The following is a 23,089-nucleotide window of genomic DNA, read 5'->3' as shown; positions in this document are numbered from 1 at the left end:
TGGAAATATAAATCTCAGAGAGGAAGAGAGGGATAGAGAGGACGTTTGAGGGAAAATCTGTATATCTAAAGTTCTTGACAGAAACTTACTCCTCCACAACAAACAAATGTGCTTGCAAGCAAAATGAACTGTTTGCAAGGGACTTTTTTCCAAATAGTTCAAAGTCTTTCAAATTTCATAAGAAAGATAGACATTGTAGAAAAAGTCAGTGATGTGAGAAATTAAGGAAGACTTGACCGTGAATCAGGGAATTTCAGGTTCCAGTTAGCAATGACATAAGCGAGGTGTGCCTGATTTCCACCAGTTCTGTGGGTTGCAGTAAAATCTCTAAAACATTTAAAGACACTACTAAGAAAAACCTGAACCAGCTTGATGGGGAAGTAGAAGTACTTTTGCAAATTGAGCATTCAGAGCAGGCTGAATCCCTGGCTACAAATGTTCACCTTAAGTTTTGAAACTTTAACCATGTTTAAGACAGAAACCCGACATATTAACAGTATATAAGTGACAGAAAATCAAAAAAAGGATGTTAGCTCCCCTTTAAGGGCATCTGTAGAAAAAATACACGTGTTACACCTTCTGATGCTGCTTAAAATGGAATTTCAGACCAGACATTAAATAAAGGCTGCCTCCAAAACCTAATCTATTCTTGGATGAACTGGGTGATTAACAGTGTGAAATTCTAAGTGGATGAAATAAAAAGAAAAACAGAAAATACAAATGCAGTGTTCAGTAAGGCAGATAGATACAGAAAAGGTTAGGTGGTACAATCTACAAATAAAAAGGTCAACCTGTTATAGTTGTTGGACAATACACATGTGATGTGTTTACAACAGTGTTTATTACACTGTAACAGCATTTGTTCTATGTAGGTGCATTTGTCTAAAAACCCTGCTTCATCACTACCTGTTCTGATTTATTACTAAACACTACACTGACAGAAAAAATGAGACAGAGATGTGTTTGATGCCCAGTAATTAAATTTGATTGAAATCTTGCTAAAAATCATGGGGAATATGGATTATGATGGATAATATGTGTATGAAGAACTTTCACTGTGGAATCACTGTGGTATGTTGTTTTTGGGGGGAATTTGGGAGTGCATGGTAGTCATGGTCAAAGGTAGTCAAAACAGCCAAACACAGGAATGCAAGTGCACACACCCAAGTCAGCAGCGATGCCAATGATCAGTTCAGATGGAAACAAAACATATTAATTTTTCAGCCCTCATAAAAGCTGTTAAAACAGAAGAGAATCAGATGTGATGACAAAAATAAGATATTCATAGCAGAGGAGGTAACTACTATCGCCAGTTATTATTATTTTTCCACCTTAAAATTTAAATGCATATTTCAAATTATACATATGCATAGTGGAAATAATACAAGCTCACATGGACGTGAACGACTGTGGTATTTAAAATATGACAATACTGCCACCTGCTGTGGAAAACAGGAACAAAATTGCAATCATCCCATTCTGTATATTTACCTTTCTTTTTTAAATAAAATATAAAAATAAATGAGAATGGTAACAATGATAACGTAGTTGTAAACATGAAGACATGAAGACATTTAGGATGTCAGACATTTGTGATCAGGTTTATTTCATTATATAATATAACAATAATAATACTAATAATGATTAAAAAAATTAACACTGTTGATCATAAAATGTGGGCAGGCATATTTTTGACAGAAACACTACAATACAGTACAGACAGCATAGATAATGCAATAATAAATATTTCAGCTGTAAGCACAACTATCATCTGAAAATATAGATCATCCTCCTAAATGTGAACTTGTGCAATCCTTTGCAATTATACAGCAAACATTTTTTCTGCCCAAAGACAGACATGCTGGCCATTCTTAGAAAGGTTAGCCACCACAAGAATGCATAATATATCTTTCTATCAACTAATTGGTGGTACAGCCTTGTATGATTGAGATTATCACTGTTTTACACCAAGACCCCTGTGGTGAGAAACAGAACCATCATAGTACTCCATATCTTCAAAGCAACACCAGACACTGTGATGACAGCAGCGTTAGGGAGGGTACTGTTGTTAAAGGCTTTGTTGTGAACATATGTGATGATGGAGAGAGCTCCTGCGTAGGCCTCCTCGCACGCTGGCTGAATCTGCTCTTCTGGCAGCAAATGGCTGAACTCGCCTGGAGGTTCATTTAATGACACCAAAATATAGTCAAAGCCAGCATATTATGTTTGACTGATGATTACAGTCCATGTTACCTGGGTTGCAACTCACCTTTGTCTCGCAGCTCAAAGGTGTAAGAGAATGGGATGCCACTGAGACGAGCCCAGTCTCGACTTGAACCTGAATTCGCATCTAAGGGTGAAAAAGAGACAAAGAGACAAGGAGGAAGAGAAGGTGGGATAAAAGCAAAAAAGCATTTCTTTATCAGTTAAGTTGATCCTATTTTCCTTTTTCTCACATTCCTTAGATAGCAAAGTAGTCATCTTCCTTTGGGTTTGAATAATCCAATCAGTATGTATTTTTGTTGCTTGTTCTTTTCGGCTGGACTGCAGGTGTCAGCCCTAATAATACAGATGTCTGTCCCTAACTCACTGAGTCAAAGGCTGATCAACAGTGTAACTTCTCTACCGATATACTACGCCTTGACCTAGTCTTATTGTACAAACACTAAACTGTATGCTATTTGTATACCAATTAAGCTTTAGCTGTATCTTGGGATCCTATTGCCCAAAATGGGGTATGGTGTATATGATAGTCTCAAATTAACAAAGCTGTGAAATTAAAATCAAATTACTCCCAGCTAAACTGTATGTTGTCCAGCGGGATCGAAAAGAAGTACAAGATGTTGATGTTTCAAACTATTTTACTTATTCATAAAGAGCATCAACACATCTAATCATTTCTATTTAGGGTGCTCAGGGTAATAACATCAAAGTGACTTATTAATGACTGAACTGGAGAGAGCAGGTCAGGTCAGCATGTGTGCATGAGTCTTACAGAGGATCTGTGGAGATGTTCCTACAGTGTAGTTCATTCCATGGACCTTCTTCATTTCTTCTGCTGCTTTCTTACCAACTGAAACCTGCACAGTTCACAAAGACTGAGTTAACATATTTTCTATTAAATGAAAAAATAGGGAGAAGGAGAAGGAGACATATCATAGCTTGGACAACTAATTTGATAATGTCGACATCTCTTAACCAACATCCTTCTTCTTTCTCTCAAACTTGCTTGAAAACAGCTGTAGATCATAAAGGCTGTCCATCATTTGCCTAAAAGTCCACTCCTCAACTTATTACAGACTCATAGAGGTATACACACTAACCAGTTCATTGTAGTTGGGTGCATAAATCTCAGGATGGCCATATGGCAGGAGTATAAGTTGCCCAGCAGAGTGGATGGTGAGGAAAAGTACAGTCTGGTCAATCATCTTACCTACATTTCATATAGAGCAAACAAAACAGAATTATTAATATAAAGCTGAGGTAACAACATTTAACCTCTTAAAGGTACATTTTTGAATTTGAGTAATTTACAGGTATATGAAAACATAAGTTTCATGCCTTACATTTGTAGTTAGATTGTTAGCTATCTAGATAATTACCCACAAAGTCCATCACAGCTTCAGCCTCAGGCTCTGACCCTGCTGATTTCCCACAGTAAGTGAGTGCACAACTGTCAAATGACACTCCAACCGCTGAGGAGGGAAACAAAAGAGCATCAGATTAAACTGCAAATGTTGAGGTTAAGCTTGAAAGGAACAACAAAACATATCAACAGACTACTCACAGTTAGTGTAGTAGGAGAATAGTAGGTTTAAAAAAAAACAAAAAAAACAAAAGTTTGTGAACCAATACTGTAGGTGCCACAGATTGAATGGAGTATCAATAAACTGACAGAAGAGTATGTGTAACACGTGATGTGACTGGGGAGTCTCTTAAATGTTCAATAGTTGTCAAGGTTTTGTTACAAACCGGAGTACAGTTCAGAAAATGAGTTACAGCAGTAATCAATGAAGCACCGGTATTGATCAACATATGGTAATTAGGTTTTTAGGGCCCCTTTTCATTTATTAAGCATAGCAGCCTGGTATGACAATATTCATCTAGTTTTTGTTACTAGACAAATTAGACTTCTTGTTAAATATTGGTCTTTGTCTTTGTCTTTTAAGCACATTCTGTCTGTCTGCAAAATGTGTGATACTTAATTTGAATATGACACCATGTTACACACTTTTAATTGGAATATATATATTAGTAATGGTAGTCTGACATAGTGAACATAGATAGATAGATAGTGCCACACAGAAAAATCATATCATCAATCATTATTTGTCTTAGTCATATACTCACTTCCCCAGTTGGCATTAAAGTTTCTGTTGAGATCGACACCGTAACAGCTACTGCCTTCAGGAGGGAGGGAGCGAGACTTCCTCCACAGACGAGTCTACGTGGCAATGCACAGATATCAGTTTGATTGAGCATGGTTAATGAACTGTGAAGTCAATCAGTTATAGTCGCAGATTTGACTAAAACACAAGTCATTCAGTAGCTCAGTGTATACAAAGTGTTGCTTCTTGGATCTTAGTGAGTTAAATGTACTGTGTGTAACTGTATTAATACAAATAATAAAATCTGTACTCACACTGTCATTAGCCCAGGTGAATATGTATCCATCCACATTGATCACAGGAGTAACATAGATGTCAAGATTCTGCAGCATCTGCTTCAGCTTTTCATTGGTTTTGTATGACTGCACAATCTGACCAGAAGGAAATTGAAATACTGTTAACACTGATCATGTATGCCTGCTTTTGTGCATATGTAGCATCAAAATTATGTTCCAGTGCACAAACCTCTTTGACAAACCACTGACAGAAGGCGGGAGAGATCCACTCCCGAGCGTGGATACCACAGTCCATCCATATCACCTTCTTCTCTCTGCCTTCTGGGTTTTTTAGTCCAAGCTAGAGATAGACAACAGAGTCATGAGTATGAAAAACATACCCTGGTTTATCTATTTTATACTGCTTTTCTAAACTCTTTCCACCTACATTTAAAACAAAACTGAATGTTTCACATCTTGTTCTCAGGTTTAAATCTGTCACAGAGCTGACACATACAAACAAACAACAGGATTGACCTCCAGTCTTAAGCTGTTCATTGGCCATAGAACATGTCAGGGATTTTTGATATTTATGTTTCAGGGATCAAAGTGGCCTGTTTTTTCGTGAGTTGAATTTGTAGTAGTGCTCCTCTGACATAGCATACAGATATTTATTTTAAAATGACACATCTTGCTAATTTCCTCACTGTTGCTCACAGTAAGTATCAAGTCAAGTAATGGAATAACATTTTTTTTATTTTCTTGGCGCAGCAGCTAAGACAAACATATAACAACACTACATTAACAACATAACCATCCAAACAAAACAGAGAAAATAGGCGTCTCTTTCAAGGGTCGTGATTCAAAATGTGGCAGCCTGTGTGGCCTTCAATTTGTGATTATTAGTGGCTTCTATCACCTCCAGGAGCCCAGTGCTAGATGTGCTATAAAACACATTCTGAGCTCTAGCAAGACTTTTCTGATCTACTGCTTGCCTTCAGCCTCTCATAAATGTCCTAGCAAAAATATGAGATTCTGCTCTGGACTTGTAACCCGCTGGTCGAATATGTTCCATAGACTTAAAATATTGACCAAATATCCTAATCTCAGCACATCCTTGTGTGCTCCTGAGTTCAGTAGCCATTTACACCGCAGGCTCCTGTGGTGTAAATGACTATCTCAGTATAATTTTATGGCCAGATCCTTTAGCCCTTATAGTAACACTTCCAGTTGCAGTCAGCTAAACACTGTAATGATTCATTACTTAATCTAGTCATGTTGCTTTAAAAGTAGTCGGAGTATCTGACATTTGCATATATGTTATTGAAAACAGTTAATATATAGCACAACAAGTTGGATTACATGTAAAGACAAACCAGCAGAGTTTCTGTACGTCTGCTGTTGAACATCATCATGACAAAGGGACACTTGGGATAAAACATCACACTTTTTTTCATACTTATGTATGGCTACAAACCACTAGATGCCACTGTTTTTGTTGCTCCAAAACATTAGGATATAAAGAAATGTGTCTAATACCTTCAGCAGTGTGATATTTCTTGCTTCAAAGGTGTGTCCATAGACAGCAGAGGAAACCAGTGCGGGGTTCCCTTGCTTCACATCTTCCATCCAGCTGTATATCTGTATTGCAATTTAATTAGCAAGGTTATTTGATTTGATAGTGGCATTTATGGCTTCACCTGGCCAAGGTCCATGTGTAATCTACAAAGATTGAAGTGATAAAAGCAAACACATTTTCCCAAGTGTGAGCGATTGTGTTTGTGCAAGCTCAACTAATAAAACTACAGGCTGTACAACTTAGAGACATTTAATTAAATAGAATAGACCCTTACCTCATCCATGGGGTGATATCTGGTATAATTATAATTCCACATTGATTCCAAACCATCAACTAAACTGTGAATGTAGAAAAATGAATGCAATTATAGATACATTATTTATTATCAAAAAATAACCCTTCAATATGTCAGCATTTACTACAGTGAATTAATAAATTAATTAAAAAAGGCCATTATACACTTTCTATGAGAAAATGAAAATATCTGATACTGTATAAAGTACATAGAAATGATTAATCTAACTATGAATACAAACAGCAGCATCATAACCCATAACATACTATTCAGGTCTAACTTCACTGTATTTACTATATTTAGATATAGCAACAGTAAAAACACCCTAAATTTGGAAAATGGAAATATTTAAACTTTTTCAGAATAAATAGTGCCTTATTTCAGGTTAAATTGTACCTATATGTATTAAATAAATAAATAAAAATCACATTTTGCTGCATTTTTCACAGTCATTAACATTCATTGAAACCATGATGGCTATATTGTTCTCATGTTCAATGTAACACAGGACTATAATATAGTGTGATTATATCTGCCAGGAGCAAGCCTGGAGGGGAACATACGTTTGGTTGTGTGTGTTTGCGTTTCTGTGTATCTGTCCGCAGCTAATGTTGATGTTGCATAGGCCACTACTGGAGCCATCAGCCTAATATTGTTGTGCACATGTATGATTGTATGACCTCTCACGGATGCAAGGCTTCACCATTTTTAAAAATCTTATTAACACCATTCCTTATGATCGTAAAGCTTAGACTTTCGACTTTTTTAAACACGCCCACTTTACTACATGACATGCACACTTTACTACACAGCAGCCAACCACTCTCAATACTATATGACAAAACCCAGAGACCTCTAACCCAAACCCCAACCATTCCCCTCATCATATCTAAACTTAACAAAGTGTGTGTCATTTAAAAAGGTGGGTGTGTCATGGAGATCCTACAGTCTGCAGATAGACCAACTTGGTCTTTTTAGCAGTCCTCGCCACATTACAATTTGCATTACGACATAGCAGAAGGCATTTTGTGCAATCTGCTAGGCTAAAGCTTTTGTTTGGTTTAGAAGCTTAATTAATCACCCATTTATTAATTACTGATGTGGTATTTATAAATGAAATCTGTGATTCAGATGTTTGGATTGCAGACTAAATTTGAGGGTGATAATATGAAGGGTCAGAATATGAATAGTATGTAAGGGTTAAATTTATTCTAGGCATCTCAAAATCATGTGTATCCTTAACTCAGAAAGGATAATCAACTGCAAATAGGGTTGATTTGGAAAGACATAATCTGGGTTGTTGTCGCATTTGTTTAATAAATGTTTTAATGAATTCACAGAATGAAATAAAAATTGCTTGGGCACAATTATTAAGCTTGAACACAATGATAACTGTAATAGTTTAACAGTAAACACTCACACAACTCACCCATGAGAAGTCTCCAAGCCGCTGTTTAGTAGCAGGAACAATCCTAGAATCCAAAGTTTCATTTTCTCCATTTGCTTGAGCTCGCTTATGTTTTTCCTATAAAGTAGACACTCAGCGTTGTACCTCCTCCAGCTGCACTAACACTGCTGTCAGTCTCTTCCTGTGGCAGCAGTAGCTTTTGTTCAAACAGGTAACCTTGGGTCATCGTTTCACCATGTTGACACAAATTTTACAGGCAACACACAACAGCTATGAGGATTATGGGTGAGATAACTATAAATCAGTTATGCATTAACCTTTATGAATTGTCTATAAAGTTATGTAACAGCTGATATCACACATAATTAGGCATATGGCAGCAGTGCACTGGGTACTACATACTAACTGCCTGTCTGACTTCAAGTAGAAACACAAACATTTAACATAAAGTCATGCTTCCAATCAGAAATCAGGGAGTACATAATAGTAAAAATACACATTTAAACTATGCATTGTGCAGCGAGCCTGTGTTTTGCAGTGACAGAGCTGGAATGCATTCTGCACCATCAGGCGTTGCTGGATAAATGTGCCATTCATTCCTGAACTGTCCTGTGTGTCTCTTTTTGTTGTTGTTGTTGTTGTCGTCGTCCTGTTTCTACTCACGTGGATAATGTAATTGACAGCCTCATTCAGGCCAGGATAAGTGCAGGGAAAGGGGGGAGGAGGCTGGACATAACAAGTCAGGATATTCCGTGGATTCGTAGTCTTGGACATTTACAGACTTTTCAGTTTGGAAATATTTACATTTCCGGAGGATTGTGGAAGGAAACCGTGGCCGGAGGTGTGACTGCTGTGAGATCAGGAAGGATAGTCATTATTGAAATCTTTTGGAGGGGCCAATGGGTGCCAAGTATACTATTTGCTGCTGTCGTTACTACTTGAACCACAGCAGAGAGGAGAAAAATGCTATTTTGCGGTAAGACACTTCTTTCTTGCAGTGATCCTAAATCTTTAGGTTTTTCCTTTAATTCAGTTTATTTGAATACACTCAAATTAAACACAATTTGATGAGTTTTAAGATCATAATGTCCTGCTTTTAAACCAGTCAATGTCCTCTTACTCTTTTCTTTTTCTATTTTCCCTCCAGTATGCGCACCACCAGAGCTTCAAGACCAGTAGAGCAGTTATCCAGTGAGTCCAGCAACAGTGACACAGAGGAGGAGAGCCTTTTTGGGCCGCAGACTACAAGTATGAGCCCACAGAGCAATCAGCAAAGCCAGAGGAGTGCTGAACACCCCTGGGCAAGCATAAACAGACCCTGTGACTCTCCCGTCAGACGAGGATCCGACAGAGAGTTACAGGCTTTTATCAACATGAGAGACCAAACTGACAAGGCAACAGAGGTGAGACAAAGCTGTGTTGTTCTTGGAATAAACTCAAACAGAGACAGAAAGACAACGTAGATCTGTTTATATTATTTTTTCAATCATAAAAATGACAAAAAGCCTGCATTTAGAAGATGTAACACACAGGGTAGAACTGAATCTAGGACATAATATCCACTGTTTAAAGTTTCTTACTGTTTTTTGTCATTTAGATTCACCATATAGTTGAATCCTGAATGCTGTTGAGAATATGTGTGTTTTTTGTATGATAAAATAAAGCTATAAAATACTCCAAAAACAATGATGATTTGAAAATGATCTGTTAGGGCTCCTCATATGATGTGTGGAAAATGGAGTAGCAGTAGCAGACACCACTTATTTCTATGTATAGTACATAGTATACTAACGGGATGCTGGACATATATAGCAGAAGATTGTATTTTACAATCAAAAGCCATTTGTGTGTGTTAATATGACACTAATTTAATTGATAAGCTTTAATGCTAAAATGCAAAGAACTGTGAAAGTCATAACTGTGTACTGCATGTTATCAGCTGTGATCCTTAACAAAGGTTTTAATAATAAGATAAATCAGATCAGATTTTTTTTTTAAACGTCATTGGCTCAGTTATAGTGAATCCATGAATCCTCTTTGCATTATTGTTCTGCATATAGCTTGAGTTTTCCCACAGTGAACGTTTACATTTGCACAAACATTTACTGTATATCTTAGCGCCCAAAAGCGCCACTTGTTCTATTGGCAGATACTATAATTCAGTAATTGACTCCCTCTTTCTTATCTGCTCCACTGTAGCCCTCTAATGTCATTATCCAATAAGGGGAGAGGACATACACAGGTGGTGGCTCTCAAAGAAGTCTTTGACTCATTTTCATGTCGACTCACATAAGTAAATGAACTTAACCTGGATTCCAAAATAGCTTAATATCAACATTATCACATTAGAAGAAATTGACTTTAAAAGAAGTGTATTTACAGCTACATCATTTGCCTAAATACTTTTAAATGGATGTTTGAAGAGTGCCTACATGCATGTGGTTCACTTACAGCTAAGATATAAGTTTGGAATGATTCATTGATAAAAGGAAGCTAGGATGATTAAAGGAGATGGATTGAAGGGATGAGGGATGGAGGGTAGGAAAGAATGAAAGGATCGGGGTGAGAATCAGGATGGAAGATGGAAAATGGAAGTGTAGGGCGATGTACCAATGCTGGTTGTGGGAAAAAGAGGGGAACCAAGGGGAGCTGAGACTCAGAGTGGCTGTCGGGGGGGTTTAGCCATCTCTTCAACTTGTCTGCTTGGATGGAGCCCCCGTGGTTCCTGTAATCAAACAAAGAAGAGATAAGGTTAGAGGGGGTTTTGGGAGGGAGGGATGTGAAAACTGACACAAAAGAGCAGGTAAGGTGTGTCTTAAGTACTACTGGTATGAAAATAAAGACGGTCTTTGTTCCCCAACTTGGTTATAAAACTTAATTTTGTATACATCATTGGGTCTGCCAACGTTTTAAAAGGGTTCACCAGTAGGCATTGAGCTTTTCATTAGCATTTATAAAGGAAGGGCAAGGTTGTCAATTTGACTGAGTTATTTGAACTAATAATGAACTTTCTGAGAAACAGCTTCTTAGCACTGATCTTACCACAGGTCAGTGTAGGTGACTGAGCTTTTTATGAATCCTTTTTCCAAAAGAAGACACACACACACACACACACACACACACACACACACACACACACACACACACACACACACACACACACACACACACACACACACACACACAAAGAGGTGACATGATACTTTATTCACTTACTCAATCAGTGAGCCAGGACTTCTCACACATTCTTTTGTGTAGGATGTGGGTTGGATAACGGTATCTTTGTAAGATGATCCTTGAATTTTAAAAACCTGCCTCCTCAGTTGTCATACCAGGAATAATTTTGTGAGCGGCTACACTGAAGAAGAACTATAGCTGACCCCAAGACTTCAGTGGAAAACTTTACATGTGAAGAAAGTTGTTATTGTTATTTGCATACACAGTTTTTAATAATTTATGAGTAATTTTTTCTGTAGCAGGAATTCATCGTGAGGGTCGTTCAGAGGCTATTTCCTCAAAATATCAGGATTGCACCTTTGTGAAATTCCACAAAAGAGGCAGCAGTTTCTGAGCAGAGATTGAGTTTGATGAACATGTGATAGACAACCTTCAAATTCAGGATAGCAGGCTGCAGGACACAGTGGGTACATTGTTATTAGATGGATTCCCTGGTGGAGATGTAGGCCAACAGTCTGGCTGGCCATCCAAAGAGAATATTTACTGAACCCTTGCAATCATGCTCTGAGACTGCTTTTACACTAATATTAGCACACACACACTGAAAATGGGCCTGCTAAATTCAAAGGCAATTAAGCTCTCAGGAAAAAAGTATTCTCTGCTTTGTAAAATAAACAGTTGCAGTTTTGTTTTTGTAGTTCTTAAAGTTATGTTAAAGAAATATTTTTATATTTTTTACATTTTATTTTTAAACATTATTAGTTAGGTTAAGTGGTGTAAGTCTGTCCTAAAATGATATTCAGAAGCCCAAATTACATTGAAATAGTTTTTTTCCTGCTATAATCATTCCTCCTGTTCACGCTGGCCATTAAAAGATCCTCTCATAATACACTTACGGTGTGTGTGATGGAGGACAAAATCCACAGTCCTCCTTCTGTGCGAAAATGTATTTAAAAGTTTATCCAAAACTTCAGCCATCAAAAGTAGTCAAATCAAGTTGATATTTTTCAATGTTTCAGCTTTTTGAGTGCCAAAATTAATCTTTTTATTACTCTACCTCAACCTCAGCTCAACAGGGAAACACAAAGAAGGAATTTGATGCTAAAAAAGACTGTAAATGTGGCATCTATCCACATGGTATGACAAAGTCAGACTACTGAAGCCTCATATAAGCCTCACATCAACTTTGAAATTCACAAAATGTGGATTTGGGCCCCCACCAGTTATGCTGAAAGCACATTTGAAGGAGATCTTTTACTAGCCAGAATAACTAGAATTATGTGATGTTACCAAACTCTAAACTCTGAACTACAAAAGACTGATGTAATCAGAAATATTTTGTCTCATCTTTTCCTCTTCCTGTCTTCCTTTTCAATGGAAAACCTGCTGACTTGTTACAGTTGGAAAAGCACAGGCATACACAACAAAATGAATGATGGCTGAACCCCATTCAGCTGCTTCAGTTTCAGGGTCCTGGTATAATGAGTGCTGCGTCACTGTCACACCGTCGTGGCTTTCTGGGACACTTGAATAAAACAGAGCCATCATTAGTGTTACTATAACAACTGTGTGAAAAAGGACTATTGTTAAAAATCATCTGGGAAATCTTGGCTCATTAGTTTGATTGATTAGTTGATTAACATGCGTGTCTCCCTCCAATTTTGTCTTTTTAATTTGTGTGTAGGTTATTGTGTGTATAAAGTTATTGGCCAATTATTAATTCATTACATCCCTCCTAAACAAGCCTCGTCTTCCACTATTTCCACTATTCCTAATTGAAAAAGACCTGTTGTGTATGATATATATTTGTATTTGTGTGTATTTACCTCTAGGAATGGGAAAAGCTGAATTATGACATACACACTCTTTGCTATGCCCGGCGAGAAGTCAGATCTCGATGGAAGAAAATCCTGCTGCAGCTAGGTGAAACATACTGATGCTTTTCTGCTCAGTTAATATTTACTCCAGTCAGCTTGAATGTACCACATTCTGTTACATCCTGTCTACCCATCCCTGTAACTGGGGAAGGGCGGGGTCCCACATATTTCCATCTGCAGGTTATCAGTGCGAGGTGGATGCCTTGTTGTGTGTGAACAGACAGAGCCAGTTCAGTCGAGACCAGGAGCATCTAAACAGAGCTACTGAACTGTTGAAACAGCTGCTGGACCACACCTCTATGTTCCCAAAAGGAACAGGACACCAGAACAGATACCTCTATGTCATGGTACAGACTCACACATACATATGTACTTTTCACTCATAAATACCTCATCAGTCATTGATAATGGGTGTTTAATCTGTAATTAAGCTTTCAGAGAGAAATTTGAACATTTTTTAATGGTTATGTACATAAATTTGTATCAGCTGCATACAATTTTTTTTTATAAAAAAGTTGAAACATCTCCATTTTTGTGGATTACCTGAGGAGAAGTAATAAAATTTAAGGTTAAAAGAAAGCTGTCAAGGATGTTTCTACTGCTGTCAAATGTAAAACAATTAAAACATGTTTAAAAAAAAAGGTCACATTTGGCAAGAACAGTCAGTAAAGGTTAAGCAACTGGCTCATTTCAGCTTGTTAAAATGTCCTTTCCCATTCTAAGAAAATAACATTTTAAATCTCTATAATTTAATAAAAGAAGGGGTAGCTCTGTACCACTTTTAATAAATTCCATTTTATTAAAGCTATGTGCGGTGGATCTTACAAAGCATCCCTTGTGTCTAATATTAAATCTACAGAACATTTTTACTTTCTTTCCTTCCTCTAGCTTTTCTAAATCTCCCTTCCCATTTCTTATCATGACTCTCCTGCCTCCATCTTTTTCTATCTTCTTCAGGACCGCCTGGTGTCCCTGGACAGTGCCGAGGAGTTTGTCAGACTGGCCAAAGAAAAATATCCCATGAAAGAAGGCTAAGAGACAACAACACAGAAAAAAAGACAAGAAAATGGTTGTGTTGTTATTTTAATGGAAATACTTTCTATGATTGAATTCATTTATTTCACTGCATATATGTAAATTGCACATTTACTGTTAGGCCTGACATGTAACGCTGTATAGAATATTATGATTTATTTATTTATTTGTTCAAATCTCACCCAGTCTTGTTACACTGGTACACTCTTGTACAGCTGTTTGAAAGAAGAAAAAAGAAGATTTCCTCAGTGACAGTCACTGTGCAAGGGTAAAAAAACAAGAGAATTCAGTATTATTCTGGTATGGTAAAAATGTATTCAAACAAGTGGCCCAGTGAGCTTGAATGCGATCACCAAACAGTAGGAGAAACTTTCTGGTTAGAGTTTTGTTGTTTTGTGTTGCTTTTTCACTTTAGGTCTATAGAAAACTTGGGTAAAATATTCTATGGAACTTAAAAACGTTTTATTTGTTATTAACACTTGTGTTATTACATGTAACTAATATCAAGGTTGTGTGGTTCTCTAATAGTATTTTATTATTCATATTTGCTCACCTAATAAAGTATACTTACTTAATCCAGAAGCAGGAGATGTCCCAGTCAGTTTCATTTAATTGACTCAGATTGACACTGTGATACCATCTTTGTCCACAAGATGGCAGCATAGTCATGTCATGTTCCTTTGACTAAAACTGGCAGTAAAAAAAACAGAATACTGAATTCTATATCACAGATGGTGTGAAGCTCTTTCACATTATTACAACTCTTGAAATGATTTCTTTAGTAAAACAAAAAGAACGATAATACTTAGCCATATTAGCATTTGCATTATTGTGTTCAATGGTGTTGAAGGTTAAGGAATCAAGTTCTGTCAGGTTTAGGAGAGTTTGAAATGCAGTTTTGTTTGTTTCAGTATCAAAGTAGCTGATGTTGCAACAATTTTCCAAACAATGAAAAAGATGAAAGTAAGAAAAATGTGCATGATGTCAGTAATGCATACTATGCACGTAAATTGACCTTGACATTCTTCGGTTTCTGCACAGAGATTCTGTGCACACTGCAGATGAAAATGTCTCATCTTGGCTTTTACTCAAAATCATCTTTTGGAAGATTTTAGGGGCGTAATGTATACACACTCTGAACTGCTCACACCCACTTGGGAGAGTCTTCAAGTTCAAAGACTGAGAGACAGTTGATGATTTTGGTGTGTCACACACAGACATGCATGCCTGTGCACACACTTACACATAGAAAGAGAGTCTACTCTGACCCAGATATTGTTCTCTCCAAGGCCCCTTCCCAAGAAGTTAGGGAAACAGATGTGGAACTAAGAGTGTGTGTGTGTGTGTGTGTGTGTGTGTGTGTGTGTGTGTGTGTGTGTGTGTGTGTGTGTGTGTGTGTGTGTGTGTGTGTGTGTGTGTGTGTGTGTGTTGGGGGTGGGTGGGGGGGTTATTGGGGGAGGGGAGCAGTATGAGGGGCGGACCAATAGTCTGGCAGCACTGAAAGGCATTGTGCTGCCTGCACCTTTTTCTCATTATACCACTGTATGTGTGTGCTTTTTACATCGTGCAATGCTGACATCATTCTTTAAACTTTCACTGAAATATTATACCCCCCCCCCCTCCCAAAAGTGTGTGGGGGAGACAGTGCTCTTATATTCATTGGACTTCAGATAGAAGTGAATGATTCAGAGGTATAATGTTGGAGTACAAAGATAAGAGGAAAAAAACAACTACATCATCACATTCTGGTAGCTTTTTGTGTCCCCTTTATAGGGTCAACTACCACTGTGTGTGTGTGTGTGTGTGTGTGTGTGTGTGTGTGTGTGTGTGTGTGTGTGTGTGTGTGTGTGTGTGTGTATGTGTGTGTGTGTGTGTGTGTGTGTGTATGTGTGTGTGTGTGTGTGTGTGTGTGTGTGTGTGTGTGTGTGTGTGTGTGTGTGTGTGTGTGTGAGCCTAGATGGGTTGAGCAAGCCTTTAACTGTTAACTTAAGTAAATGATCTGAGTACCACTATATGTGAGACAAAATCAGCCAAATGCCAGTGGTCAGGGTGTAACCTACAGTACATTATGGTCATACACACTCATGGAGATAATGAGTGTCCCTCTGACTCCCTCTGAGTCCTGTTGATGGTCAAAACAATAAGTCTCCAATGGTTCGTTGCCCTCATCACCACACACAAACACACGCAGAGCAGTCAGTGATGGTTTTCTTGTCATAGTGTTGGGTATTCAGGGTGAAAGTAATGTCTGAATAAATCGTCTGCCCATCTTGTCTTTGTACCCTACTTTCTATCTCTACTTCTGATATATGTGATTGTATACAGTACAAGTCAAATGTTTCCATACACTTTCTCATTCAAATGAATGGGAAAGTGTGTCTACATTTTTGACTGCTACTGTATATTTTTTTTGTGTGGTCATCAAATTTGAAGGAAAAGCTCAACATTTTGGAAAATAACGCTTATTTTCTTTCTTACTGAGAGATCAATAACACTGACCTGACTATGTATTAAACAGAAAGCCGGAGACAACAGCCTCTTAGCTTATCTTAGCTTTGCATAGAGAAAGGGGCACAAATTTACATTAAACATTTTTTTGGCACCATTGGCCTGTCCTCAAGGTAAACACTTTGGAAACAACTGGTGTAGAGTCAACTGTCCTAAATCTGTGTGAGTTAAGAATATCAAATTAAATTTTGTGACAAAACTAGTGTAATTTATCACTCAATTATATCTTTCTTTCTTATCTTTCGGAACATCAACTGTCTCCGTCCCTCACTTTCACCAACCTGCACCGCTATCCTGGTAAACACCCTGATAAAATCCCGTCTGGACTACTTTAACTATCTACTCTTTGGTCTTCCGCGGAAATCTCTTCACAAACTCCAGTTGGTACAGAATGCAGCCGCCCGTATCATAACCAGAACTCCCTCTATTGAACACATCACTCCTGCCATGCAGCAACTTAATTGGCTCCCTATCAAATCCCGCATTGACTTTAAAATTCTACTCCTCACTTACAAGATCCTTCACAACCTGGCACCATCATATCTCTCGGAACTGATTCACATCTACACACCCTCCCGAACTCTCCGATCCTCCTCTGCCAACCAGCTCTTTGCCCCATCTGCCAACTTAACTACCATGGGGTCAAGAGCTTTCAGCCGATCTGCCCCCCGCCTTTGGAACTCTCTCCCACCAGACATTTGCACTTCGGACTCTGTTTCCACCTTTAAAACCCGCCTGAAAACGCACCTATTCAGAGTGGCATACTCTGTCTCACACTAACCATGCAATCACGTTCTTGTTTATTTGTTGTACTGATGCACTTTATAGTCACATTCATATTTATTTCTTTATCTTTGCACTAAACATTACCTGATTTTTATTGTTTGATGTACTGTTGTCGTGTTTTATGTGCCTTGTAAGATGTCCTTGAGTGCTTTGAAAGGCGCCTTTAAATAAAATGCATTATTATTATTAGGGCCCGAGCACTGACAAGTCAGTGAGGGACCTATTGCTTTTGCCAAGATTCTTATTATTATTAATCAAGTGCCGCCAAATGAATCGCATTTTTGGTGGCCTGAACATGCATGAAATTCTGCACACACGTCACATCTGGTGAAAATTTATATAATTCAATGTGATTGGACGCAAGCGTGGTAAGGGGACTCGCTAGTGCCCCCACACGTCGGGTCATGTGACCAAAAATGTTCTTGGATCTGCATGAAATTGTAATATGTCATAGCTCTCATCGGATCATTGGGAAATTAATTTTGTGGAATTTTTTTACCAAACAGGAAGTCGCCCACGCGGCGTGGCGTGCACCGATTTTCATTTTTCGAACACCGCTTTGAGGACTTTACGATGTTCACAGAATCATGAAACCTGCCACGTAGGTTTAAAATCATGAATTATTTCATCTGATTCCACATTTGCCCAACATTTTGCCCCAACAGCTCAGTAGCGCCCCCTAATGCCTTTTCCCACTTAGTATGTACTGACAAACTCTAAAACTCACCAAATTGGACGCACTCGTCAAGACTCACGAATATTATTTTTTGGTATAAGCGCAACCTTTTCAGTGCCAAGATGACTCTACAGCGCCCCCTAGAACATTAAAAGTTGAAGCCCCGCCTTCTACATACACGTACATGAGTGAAATTTAGGATTCATATATATCATGACCAGACGCACAAAAAAGCCTCTTGGACCCATACCGTAACTCCAACAGGAAGTCGGCCATGTTGGATCACAGGTGCATTTTTTCCGCCATTATCCCCATTTTCAGGCCTCGTACTTTAAAAAACTCTTCCTACAGTTTTGACTCCAGAGACTTCATATTCGAACTGTATCATCTTCAGACCTTGATGATGTAAACTTTACGACAGATTTTTACCTACGTTATACTAGGTGGGCGTGGCAGTCGTTTGTTTGTATAAACAAACAACTCCTTATAACTCCTCCATACATTGTCGGATGTTTATACATGCAGCGTGTGAAATGTCACACTTGGTGACGCCGTTTCAATTTCAACATCATTGGGGGTGGGTGTGGCAAGGGGTCTCCATAGCGCCCCCTAACAGCAGGTCATGTGACCACAAACTTTGTCTGATCTTAGTGAAATTTACAGGACTCATAGCACTCATGGGTAAGCCCCCAAATTATTATTTTTTTTTTTTAAAAACAGGAAGTGAGTTATTGTGCATTTCCTGTGTCAATTTTCCGTTTTTCCCACATAGTTTAGACGACTTTCCCGTCTTCACAGAATCACCAAATTGCCCACATAGGTTCACACTCAGGAGCACTTTCATTTGAGACCATAATTGCCCCTGGGCGTGGCACAACAGCTCAATAGCGCCCCCTAATGCCTTTATCCATTTTGTACATTTTACCAAACTCCTAAACTCACCAAATTGAACACATACTTCAACAGTCACACAGATTGACTACTGACAAAGTTTGTGAGAAGATGACTCCACAGTGCCCCCTGGAAGATTTCAAAGTTTAAGCTCCGCCTTCTACATTGACATAGAAAAATGAAATCGACAACGCCTATGTATTATGTCCAGACGCACAAAAAAGCCTCTTGGACCCATACCATAAGTCCAACAGGAAGTCGGCCATCCAGGCAAAAATGCTCAATCTTGATGATTTTTTGGCCCTTCACCCACATTCCTTTGTGCTGAGAAGTCACCCAGACTCATTTGTGGTCTTAGTTTGCCATCTAGTGGAGACATTAACCGCATCACACAATGTTCAATTAAAGGCACAGGAGCAAAGACATCTACATGCCAGTTTTGACAGCCCTGCCACTGCCGCACGCACCAACGTGCACGTACGGCGCGCGTTGCAGTTGGGGGGAAAACTGGGGGGTGCGAGGACCCTTCGACACTGCTTGCAGTTTTAATTATTATTATTATTGGCATGATGTTTCTTTGGTATCGCTCTCTGTGCAGTTCTCTGTGCGTGTTTATGACTAAATAAACACTATTAAACACAGACCTCTTCCTAAGAATATACTGTCTTTCACTGGAACCTCACAGCTCAGGCAGATTATAATGCAACTCCATATCCAATTAGGTCTGGACCTTCATGTTTATTTCCAAATAAATATCACTGTGACTTATGTTTTACTTGGTTAAGAGTCTGTAATGATGAACTATGGAGCACCACCTGGATTTGAAGCTATAAAGTTGATTTGAGTAACCTAAAGTTTTGAAACCACTGAGTAGATTATGCAACACATATGGGTCAACATAACACTGTTTACTTATTTCTACTGGAGACTAAACATGCTCATAATCAATTGTCTTTAAGCTTGATTAGTCTATGAAGACTTATTACGTTTGCACAAACAGGTGTTCAGTGACGCATACAGGCCGGGTTAGTCAGACACTTTAGGACAACTGTTGATACATCTGCATACACACTTCTATGACAAAGACATGAGGTCTGACTTTATGAATCATTATTGACTCAGCATTTGGGCATCTACAGTAGATTATTAACATCAGCTGTCAAACATCAGGATGTCAACATGCTCACTGTGGCCAAGTTAGCATGCTGACATTAACAATAGTCTACACAGTGCAGCTTTACAGTTCTGGCTGTAGACTCTTGTTTTGGGAGAGGTGCTGAAAACTTTTATATTCAAGACATTTAGGGATGGGGATAAGAGCTGGCAGACAAGAGAAGTCACAAGGTAGTTTTTCAAAATAAGAGGGTTTTATTTAGCCAAAACATCAATCAAAATTACACTTTCAGCAGTGTATCAAATAACACACATGTTTAACTATTCACAATGTGTAAAAGTAACTGAAAGTATCAAGGCTGAGTTTTTAGCATAGCGTCAATGCTATTAGCATGAGACCACTTAGCACCTTCAAGTGCTTTACTAAAAGTATCTTAAGAAAACATCTGTGAAAGAATTTGGGTAACAAGACTGAATGTTGAGCTAGCTACTCAAAACTTATTAACAAAAGCAAAAGCACCAAAACCTAATATATTCTAAATAAACAAACAAAATATATAAATTAAGACTGATATTCTTATAAATTACAATTTGTACAATTTCTTACATTCTCCCTTATTCCCCCCTTTAAGAATTACATTCCCCAGACTTACACTACCGTTCAAAAGTTTGGCGTCACATTGAAATGTCCTTATTTTTGAAGGAAAAGCACTGTACTTTTCAATGAAGATAACTTTAAACTAGTCTTAACTTTAACGAAATACACTCTATACATTGCTAATGTGGTAAATTACTATTCTAGCTGCAAATGTCTGGTTTTTGGTGCAATATCTACATAGGTGTATAGAGGCCCATTTCCAGCAACTATCACTCCAGTGTTCTAATGGTACAATGTGTTTGCTCATTGGCTCAGAAGGCTAATTGATGATTAGAAAACCCTTGTGCAATCATGTTCACACATCTGAAAACAGTTTAGCTCGTTACAGAAGCTACAAAACTGACCTTCCTTTGAGCAGATTGAGTTTCTGGAGCATCACATTTGTGGGGTCAATTCAACGCTCAAAATGGCCAGAAAAAGAGAACTTTCATCTGAAACTCGACAGTCTATTCTTGTTCTTAGAAATGAAGGCTATTCCATGCGAGAAATTTCTAAGAAATTGAAGATTTCCTACAACGGTGTGTACTACTCCCTCCAGAGGACAGCACAAACAGGCTCTAACCAGAGTAGAAAAAGAAGTGGGAGGCCGCGTTGCACAACTGAGCAAGAAGATAAGTACATTAGAGTCTCTAGTTTGAGAAACAGACGCATCACAGGTCCCCAACTGGCATCTTCATTAAATAGTACCCGCAAAACACCAGTGTCAACATCTACAGTGAAGAGGCGGCTGCGGGATTCTGGGCTTCAGGGCAGAGTGGCAAAGAAAAAGCCATATCTGAGACTGGCCAATAAAAGAAAAAGATTAAGATGGGCAAAAGAACACAGACATTGGACAGAGGAAGACTGGAAAAAAGTGTTGTGGACGGATGAATCCAAGTTTGAGGTGTTTGGATCACAAAGAAGAACGTTTGTGAGATGCAGAACAAATGAAAAGATGCTGGAAGAATGCCTGACGCCATCTGTTAAGCATGGTGGAGGTAATGTGATGGTCTGGGGTTGCTTTGGTGCTGGTAAGGTGGGAGATTTGTACAGGGTAAAAGGGATTCTGAATAAGGAAGGCTACTCCATTTTGCAACGCCATGCCATACCCAGTGGACAGCGCTTGATTGGAGCCAATTTCATCCTACAACAGGACAATGACCCTAAACACACCTCCAAATTGTGCAAGAACTATTTAGAGCAGAAGCAGGCAGCTGGTATTCTATCAGTAATGGAGTGGCCAACGCAGTCACCAGATCTGAACCCTATTGAGCTGTTGTGGGAGCAGCTTGACCGTATGGTACGCAAGAAGTGCCCATCCAACCAATCCAACTTGTGGGAGCTGCTTCTGGAAGCGTGGGGTGCAATTTCTCCAGATTACCTCAACAAATTAACAGCTAGAATGCCAAAGGTCTGCAATGCTGTAATTGCTGCAAATGGAGGATTCTTTGATGAAAGCAAAGTTTGATGTAAAAAAAAATCTTATTTCAAATACATCATTATTTCTAACCTTGTCAATGTCTTGACTCTATTTTCTATTCATTTCACAACGTATGGTGGTGAATAAGTGTGACTTTTCATGGAAAACACAAAATTGTTTGGGTGACCCCAAACTTTTGAACGGTAGTGTATATCTAATTGTCCACTTCCAGTATGTAACAGCTCTGCTCTCAGGAATACATGTTTTGCTCCAGCTTTTCAAGATGTCTTCCAGCAGGGTCAACCAGCAGCGGCATGCCCACCACTGGTAATTTTAAAATCAGCTGTGTGGCTGCGAGTGCAGCCATCGCAGGCAACAATTATACTGTACATTGTGTCATACTGATTATATCACAGTAATTATAAGACAATTAAGGCAGTTAAAAAGTTAGCCTGTTTCCGTTACTGAGATGTTTTCTCCTTGTCCAAATGTAAGGTAAATACAAGTGGCAACTCCCACAGTTTGAGATTAAAACCAATGTAGAAGCATCTTAAAGTGGTTAAAATGCAATGGCACCGACGGTCCTTAGATGATGGCTGCAAAAGCTCTAATTTACTCCCATTCAAAAATTGTCAACTTCCCTCTAAAAATACAGAGTCAATGATTTTTTTCAAAGAGTTTCAGTCACTAAATGCAGAACTTCTAAAAATGGTGGTCATTTTGGAAATGATTCCTCCATCAATAAGATTCGAAGACTTACAGTATCTTTGATGTCCGCTGCTCACCCCAGCTTCTAGTCTTGCACTGAGTCTGACTATTGTTGATACAAGTTAAATGGTACTTGATTACAATTACATTTAGCTGAAGTAGCAACTATTAGACCATGAAACCGTGAAATTGTGACTGTGAAAAGAAATACTCTGCACTCTTTATTTGAGAAGAAAAGATGGCACCAACTCAAAGATGACTCATTGTGTGACCTCACTACATCCATATTTACATCCATATAAGATGCTGACTGAATTGAAATTGAAGTGACTTTGGTGGTCACTTTGATGCACCTCGATTTACTTGTTAGGCTTAC

General features: G+C 38.5%; 2 protein-coding genes across 2 annotated transcripts; one reads left to right on the top strand and one right to left on the bottom strand.

Annotated features, from left to right (window-relative positions):
- Positions 1-1,962: 1,962 nt before the first annotated feature.
- LOC133993273 (carboxypeptidase O-like) lies at positions 1,963-7,977 on the bottom strand. Its single transcript, XM_062432174.1, has 11 exons — positions 7,907-7,977; positions 6,457-6,520; positions 6,143-6,244; positions 4,854-4,964; positions 4,643-4,759; positions 4,351-4,444; positions 3,603-3,695; positions 3,324-3,433; positions 2,996-3,080; positions 2,270-2,350; positions 1,963-2,174 (listed from the first exon to the last, which is right to left on the bottom strand). The coding sequence occupies exons 1-11, from the start codon at positions 7,975-7,977 to the stop codon at positions 1,963-1,965; spliced, it is 1,140 nt and encodes a 379-aa protein (XP_062288158.1).
- Positions 7,978-8,784: 807 nt separating this feature from the next.
- On the top strand, positions 8,785-13,974 carry LOC133993462 (melanoregulin-like). Its single transcript, XM_062432448.1, has 5 exons — positions 8,785-8,861; positions 9,033-9,288; positions 12,895-12,985; positions 13,120-13,286; positions 13,897-13,974. The coding sequence occupies exons 1-5, from the start codon at positions 8,785-8,787 to the stop codon at positions 13,972-13,974; spliced, it is 669 nt and encodes a 222-aa protein (XP_062288432.1).
- Positions 13,975-23,089: the final 9,115 nt, after the last annotated feature.

The sequence above is a fragment of the Scomber scombrus genome, chromosome 13 (genome assembly GCF_963691925.1).
Source record: "Scomber scombrus chromosome 13, fScoSco1.1, whole genome shotgun sequence".
Classification (NCBI taxonomy): Eukaryota; Metazoa; Chordata; class Actinopteri; order Scombriformes; family Scombridae; genus Scomber; species Scomber scombrus.
Note: the sequence above shows the minus strand (reverse complement) of the source record. Positions and strands in the feature narration are given on the sequence as shown.